The 8356-nt window shown below is 31.0% G+C and overlaps 1 protein-coding gene across 1 annotated transcript; it reads left to right on the top strand.

Moving 5' to 3' along the window:
- Nucleotides 1-373: 373 nt before the first annotated feature.
- LOC143597253 (beta carbonic anhydrase 5, chloroplastic-like) lies at nt 374-7193 on the top strand. Its single transcript, XM_077075809.1, has 11 exons — nt 374-517; nt 3223-3273; nt 3397-3464; nt 4223-4282; nt 4369-4530; nt 4608-4656; nt 4743-4856; nt 4985-5038; nt 5763-5845; nt 5957-6062; nt 6842-7193. The coding sequence occupies exons 1-11, from the start codon at nt 452-454 to the stop codon at nt 7040-7042; spliced, it is 1014 nt and encodes a 337-aa protein (XP_076931924.1). The 5' UTR covers nt 374-451; the 3' UTR covers nt 7043-7193.
- The last annotated feature ends 1163 nt before the right edge of the window (nt 7194-8356 follow it).

Below are 8356 nucleotides of genomic sequence, written 5' to 3'. Positions count from 1 at the left end.
AGGTTCAATAGTATCTGTTTGCTTTTTAAATCTTATATAGTGTTTCATTTATTACTAAATATAGTGTTTCATTTATATAGTGTTTCAACTAAACCACTTGTGTATGTTGTTCGTGCTATACCAAATGGTCCGGTCCAATATCCCACATGTATGTATACCACCAAATCAGATCATATCAATAGAGAGGTCGATTAGTAACGTAAAAATACCTTCGTGATATTATATAATATTTATACATAATTTTTGTATTTGTTGACAAAATAGGAAAGACCAGATTAAAAATATATAAATAAATCAAATAAAGTGTCCAATTTAGAAAAAAAAAATTATACTATATAAAGAGACGTTGAAACTGGATGCACCAAGGACTCCAATATTTGAGGAGAGAGAGAGAGAGAGAGAGACGTGTAGTTGTACATCGTGCTTTGAGAGTAGTACTCTTGATGATCAAATGAAGGTGGTGCTACGATCTGTACTTCTTCTACCTAAGCAACCATTTCTGCGATCGGTTACAGTTGTAAGCATACTTGTGTTTTTCTACTTTAATATATTTTAGTCAAATTATTCACCAGATTAAATGTTCTAATAACATATTATTTATTATTGTATGTATGCTATCTATAATCTATATATTGTTGGAATTTATCCATACTCGCCGGAAAAGTGATCGGAGTCTTAATAAATGTGATCCAATTTGTAATTTACTAATTTTCAACCACCCATCCTTTGGCTGATAGAACAGAGAGAAAGAGAGACGTGTGTCGTTTCATTTCGGTCCCATAACCATGTCTTGTGGGGCCCGCAGAAGCTAGACAATCAAATCAAACATAGTTTCTACATAAATGAGCTATACTTTAAATTAAGATTATATAATGTTTGATAAGTGCTTCTAAGTTACATTTAGCCTCGTATAATTAATGATGTGACATGCGATTTATCTTTTATTTAAGTTAACATGACAATATTTATTGGTGTCATAAGGCCGGCCTATAGTCATGTAAAAAAAAATTATATATCCATTTTATATATAACTTTGTTTTAAAACAAAAGCATAAAAATAATGTCAAAACAAAAGCATAAAAATAATGTCTTAATGTAGTGAAAATAGTGGTTGTCAATTGGATTAAAGGACATGGGTTCAATTCCCACTAATGATGTTTTTCTTTTTATAGAAAAAGTTTTCTTTTGTATTTTTTTTATATGAGTTATTTTAATAATATTATTATTATTATTATTATTATTATTATTGATTTGGTCCATATTAGCATTTGGAAATACAACCTAATTGGTAAAATTGTCAAATTATTTATCAAGTAATTAAACACGCGATTTCAAAGACTTCTTTTATGCTCGTCTCGAGCCCCAAAGTTTTAATCGATGCTTAGAGACGACACCGAGTGTCAGTTAAAGCAAACTTTAACACGTGATTTATAGATTATCTAAACGGGCCTAAAATGTTAGTAGGTGAGAACAAATTATTGAGTTGTAATCAAATTATATATATATATATATATATATATATATATATATATATATATATATATATATTCTTCACTTTAAACGTGTTGACATACAACAAAACAAATTTATGTAGCGTTTGGTATAAAAGAATGAAAAGCAGAATGATATGGGTCATTCCAAGGGAATGAAAAAAAATCATGTTTTGTTTTCATGTTGTAATGGAATGAAGCATTCCATAACGAATGAAATTTCTTCTAAATATAGGAATAGTCTGTTTGGTATGAGGTAATGGAATGAGCCGGAGAATAGAAAGAATGGAGGAATGAAATGGACAAAGAAATGAAATGTATCACTACCATTCCATTGTCATGCTTGGTTACCCTTTGAGAATGAAATGTATCATTAAATTTTGTTCTTTAGGGTGTGTATGGTTGGAGGTAATGAAATGAATGAAGAATTATTATTATATTAGGATCATTATTCATTACCATTCTATTATCATGTTTGGTTACCTTTTGGGAATGAAATTATTATTATTATTACTATTATGTTATACTTATTATTACATTATCAAGTTATTATTATATTATGATTATTAATTTTATTATATTATCATTATTTTTGTATATTATAATATAACCTATTGAACCGATTATACTGGATTTTGATGAGGCAATCAGTATTTAGAGCCCGGTTTTTTTGGGCGGTATGCTACAACATCATACCACCGTTTTTTTTAAACTGGTTTTTAACCCAAGAGATTTTTGATATTTTTTTTGTGACCCATGTTTTTCTAAAAATGACTTTTAACCTAGCAGATAAAACTGAAACGAGTAAATATAGTAAACGAATATACTCTAGTCAACTAATTTTGTATCATGCAAATCCAATATTGGTTTGTTCACGTCTTTTGTAATTGATTAAGTTCGTATCCAAAGTAAAAACCTTCTATTTGACTCGATCATTGTTTATGTGTGAAGTTTGATTCATGTGTGATGTTTATTAATGTAGTTTTTGGTTATTTTTTAAGTTGTATTTGTATTTATATAGAATTACAAGGTAAATTATTTAACCTAGGTGAACCGGGATCCCGGTTCAACCGGTTGTACCATTTTTTTTAACCAAACCCGGTACGAGTAATATTCCGGTTTTTAAAGCATTACTTATTTGTCACTTTATATATTTATAAATAAATTATAACTATGTAAATTGTTGCAACAGTTAACATTCTTTTAATTTGACAAAACACTATAGTTTTATTGAAAATGCAAAATTAAAATCTCTGTCACTTGATCTATAAAACACAAATAAAACACAATAAATTAAAACTAATCAAAGGAGCAGTCAACAATGTGCTAGCGGTACCCCGATGAAATTTTTTTAGGTAAATTCGACGGTTTAAGTCTTGTTTGTAACAAAATGTTGTGCACAAACCAACGGTTTTATCATAATTGGCTTCCAGGCCATTTCTATCACACATGTTGAACACACAGTACTTCCAACTGTACATGTTAGGTATAACCTGATCTCATCTGACAAACATCTTTTCCTAATTTTGGTAACCTTGATTTCTCCGTCTTTCTTGGAATCAAACAAGTCTTCTTGATCCACCCACCAATACCCACTTCACACACATAATAATAATATTATTCCCGTCATGGATCACCTCAATCCAGCCACTTAAAACACCAATAAACACCACTCCTTATATTCAATAAAACAATCAACAATAACCCTTTCATTTCTGTGAAAATGGTGCAGTCAATCCTTGGATCTTCCCCTGTTCACACTCCCCAGTTTCCAACATCATCTGTAATTTCTCAATCCTTTTATGCTCATTTTCTTTGTGTTTGTGGAGTGCACAGAAGGTGTTCGATGAAATGCCTGTGTAAGTTTTCTGACTTATTGTTGTTTTTGTTTTGGTTTCCGGTAAAGATATTGGGTTCTAAGTTGAAGTTTTCCGAAATTGAGCAGACTCAGCTGGGATCTCTGAGTTCTTCCAAGTAAGTCTTGTGAAAACTTGTTGGTGCGCATTATTGGGGGTGTAAACGAGCCAAGCCGCTCGGGAGCTAATCGGGATCAACTTGCAAAAGACTTGAATCTAGTCAAGCTTAAACGAGCTCGGGCCCGAGCTTCAGTAATCGAGCTCGAGCTGGCTCCGAGCCTAAACCAGCCTTTTTAGTTATATAACTTTTTAACATATTTGATCTTTATGTATTTAATAATAATAATTAATATGTATAAAATTTGTAATAGAAATGACTAAATAGCATACATTGTGTTATATATAAAATTATAATTAAAAAATATACATAAAAATGATTAAAATTTATATTAACTAATTGATAAATAATGAACGAGTCAAAGCCAAGCTCAAGCTTGAAAAGCTAATCACGAGTCGAGCTAAAGCTTTAGAAATAGAGCTCGAAACGAGCCATGCTCGAGCTCTCTGTAAGTTAAACCAGACAAGCTCAAGCCTATTCAAGCTCGGGCTTGGCTCGTTTACATCCCTACATATTATTAATGGTTTGTTTTTCTTGAATTCTGATTGTGATATGTCATAATGTCTTTCAGATTGCATTATTGATTGTTTCTGAAATGAAGTATGTTTAAGATGAAACTAATTTGTTTATAATTAATTACACCAAATATGAACCTCTAATGAAGATTATTGGTAAAATGTTTGTGTTTAAAACAGAAACTATACGCTTGGTTCGTATATCACAAAGTTTCTAATTTGATTATTTGGTGATTTTAATAGGAATGACATATTTTTAAGATTACAGACATCAATACAACCTTCGGGATTGAGCCCCAGAGATAAGCATGTCTTTATTTTGGTTTATGTTATCCTTCAATCACTCCGAATAATATTGTATATTTCTAACAGAATCCATCCACCTCACACATTTACAGGACCAATTTGCCTTTAAGATTAAAAGCCTCACGTGAAGGGGTCGGTCTGGTTCAAGAAACCAAAGAAACCACACCAAAGTTAATAAACAAACCCGATGATTCGTTCAGTGAGATGAGAAACAGATTCCTAAGTTTTAAAAAGCATAAATACTTGTAAGTGGTATTAATCTTTGATCTAAAAGCTAGTTGCTTTTCGCTTCAGATTGATGGGAGACGTTAATTTTGAACAGGGAAAATTTGGAGTGCTATAAAGAACTTGCTGAAGCACAAGCCCCAAAGGTATTTAACTATTTATAAATTTATATTCCGGATTAGTAATTGAGGTTTGTTTTAACTGTTTTGGTTGCTGACATCTGTAAGAACAGTTCCTGGTGATTTCGTGTGCAGATTCACGAGTTTGCCCATCCTATATTCTGGGATTTCAACCTGGTGAAGCGTTTGTTGTTCGCAATGTGGCTAATTTGGTTCCACCTTTTGAGGTATTTTATACATCTAAACCCATTTTTTGATTTTTTTTTTTCATAAATGTCATAATTAATTGCTTGGAGCTTAATTGCATATTAACTTTTGATTATCCTTCTAAGGTTCTTTCTGAATTTACATGCAGAATGGACCTTGTGAAACAAATGCTGCACTGGAATTCTCTGTGAATGATCTTCAAGTAAGCATACTTTTCCAATAATCATATATTGGCATTCCTTTAATTCTATACAATAAACGAGCCTGGGCCCGATCCTGAGTTAAGAGTTTTGTTTAATAAAAGAGCCCGAGTCTGATCCCGAGCTTCACTTACAGGGCTCAAGCTGGCTCACAAGTCTGAACAGGCCCCTATTATTTCTGTAATTTTTATTTAGTATGTTAAATATAATAAATAAAATATTGCATATAAAATTATGATAAAACTAATTGAATAATACATGTTATGTTATATATAATATTTATAATTTAAAAAGTATATAAAATATTTATAAAAGTATAATTAATAATAAAAAGTAAGCGAGCCGAGATCGAGCTCGAGCTTGAAAATCTACTCACAAGGCATGCTTGAGCTTAATAAATAAAGCTCAAAATGAGCCAAGTCGAGCTCGGGCTTGGCTGGTTTACACCCCTAGTTAAGAATGAAATGGATCAAAAGGTTTAAGTTTGCCTAAATGGCTTTATAATTCAGTTTATTGTTGTAATAACATAGATTTTGGTTATCACATTTAAAACATTAGTAATTCACAAAAAATAAAAGAATGGACAAACAAGTGTTTGCTGGTCAACATGATCCATTTTGACCAGCACTTTTCCCGTTTAGGCCCATTACCTAAATTTTTGTTTGCCAGTAGTTGAAATTTGAAAATGTTATTATTATTTTAATTATCCTTAAAAAATCAATTCAGGTTCAGAATATACTTGTAACCGGACATAGCTGTTGTGGAGGCATCCGAGCCCTCATGAGCATGGATGATGAAGAAAAGTCAAGGTTTGACTAAAATAATATTTTCTAATTTTCTAGTTCTTCAGCCTTTTGTATAATTTTGTTGCTCTCAATGCTTATTAAACCTTAAATCTAACATAAATCTTGTGTTTTCAGTAGCTTTATCAAGAATTGGGTCAAAGTTGGAAAAACAGCAAAGTCAACCACAAAGGCCATTGCTTCTAACCTCAGCTTTGACCATCAGTGCAAACACTGCGAAAAGGTGCTTATGAATTATGATTATATTTCCCTGTACAATATGCAATGCTATATTCAACTCTATTTGACTTTTGAAGTCGAACAAACTAAAATTTCAACTGTCTATCAATATGCATTCCGTGCGTTTTTGAGAAGAATTTGACAAGCACATTAAACTTGGCAGTAAATGCTACAGTTATAAGCATGATGGGATTAAGTTTTGTTAAGTGAACTCATCAAAATTGAACTTTAATATATAAAGTTTGACTTATGAAGTCGGACACACTATATTCCAACTGTCAATCGATACGCAATCCATGCAGCTTTTCAGAACAATTTAATAACCACATCAAACATTCAACTTATACTAAGCGATACATCTAGAAGTATGATATGCTCAAAATTTGAACTTAAATGTTGAAAGCTTGACTTTTGAAGTCAAACAAACTAAATTCCAACTGCCAGTCGATAGCATTCATGCATTTTTTACTTTTAAAAAATATAGCAAGCTCATCAAACTTGATATTACGTCTAGAAGTATGATGGGATCAAAATTTGCTAAAAGAACTCATCAAAGTTTGAACTTGCGTGTGGAAAGTTTGACTTTTGAAGTCAAACAAACTGAATTCCGACTGTCAATCGATACACATTCCACACCTTTTTTAGAGTAATATAACCACCACAGTAAACTTGATACTAAATGCTACAATTAGAGGTATGGTTGGATTTAAGTTTTCTAAAAGAACTTATCAACATTCGAACTTGAATGTAGTTAAGTTCGACATTTGGCTTGCAATTTTGCAGGAGTCAATAAATAATTCACTGTTAAACTTGCTTACATACCCATGGGTCGAAGAACGGGTGGCAAAAGGTCTGCTTTCTCTCCATGGTGGCTACTATGACTTTGTAGAGTGTACATATGAAAAGTGGACTCTTGATTACCAGAACAGTCAAAAGCAGGAAACAGGGGGGTACGCAATCAAGAACCGTGAATTTTGGTCTTGATGTTAGTGTTGTTCGTATTCTTGAATTTAATATTAAAAATTTTTAAATATCATGAGATTGTTCTTTGTGCTGTATTGTTGGATCTAATTAGAGCATAGTGATATTTCTGTATCCTGTATGTGTGATATAAAATGACTATACTTCTGGCAGAACAAACTTGTTATATTAGTTTACTAGCTTAGCTACCCACGGGTTTAACAATTTAAATTATTTATGTAATAAGAAAACACAAGAGATATGAAATGTTCAATAAACATGGATATCCCCAAATTACATTTGAACCATAAATCATTTCAAACTTTTCTAAATCGACGACATTATTACATTTTTTTTTCTTGTGTGTCACAAATTTTAACAACTCAGATGAATTATACATACAATGAGATATTATTGTGGGGTAACACATAACCTAAATAGACTAACATATGTACCTCTTCAAACTTTTGCATGAATTGATTCTTCTTTGACCCGTTAGTAGTTTAAAAGAAACCAAGATGCAGAAAATGTTATTTTTAAAAATTTGACCTCTATCAAATCAAAAATATCATGACAAAAAATATTGACTTCGAATCTAAACTAAAACCAAATTTTAAATTTCCAAATCTGTCTTTTGATCTGTTACCAGAGTCATGACCCAAAAGATTTGTCACCAAAGTCATGACCTGATAGTTGAAACACGCTTTGGCCCGTTAACTCTTTTTAAATAAAAATGCTTTTAAAAAACCACCTCGACTTGTATCAAATTATGAATCGATTAACAATATTTTGTAGTAAAAAGACATTGTTCCAAACTGCCCCATACTTGAGATTATAACCTGGAATCAATTTTTTCTCTAAATTGTCCAAAACCCTTGATTTAGTTTAACTAATCTATTGTAAAAAAAATGACTATAACAAAATACTCCTTTGCACTCATAAACTTATAAAATTCCGATGATTGATCCTTATTTTCTTAGCTACTTTGTTGTCTTTTCACACGTCTTTGTTGATTACTAAAAGGCTATTTATAATAGTAATAATGATAATATAAATAATATTAGTAGCAACAATATTATTTTATTCCATATTTATTATTAGTATTTATTAATTATTAGTTTGTATTTATTATAAGTATTTATTATTTATTTGTATTTATAAAGTTCACATGTGGAAAAATGAGGGATTAGAAAGCCTTATGTAGTGCCACATATGATAGAGAGGTGTTAATTAGGAGATGTCATGTGGCATTAGAGGTTTTCTTTTATTACTTACTAGGTTAGGTACCTGTGTTTTACACGGGTTAGAATAAATAAATTTATTTAAATAATAACACAA

The sequence above is a fragment of the Bidens hawaiensis genome, unplaced genomic scaffold (genome assembly GCF_021521415.1).
Source record: "Bidens hawaiensis isolate Kalapana, Puna unplaced genomic scaffold, B.hawaiensis_p1.1 tig00048040_1, whole genome shotgun sequence".
NCBI classification, from domain to species: Eukaryota; Viridiplantae; Streptophyta; class Magnoliopsida; order Asterales; family Asteraceae; genus Bidens; species Bidens hawaiensis.
This window is presented reverse-complemented; position numbering and strand designations above follow the sequence as displayed.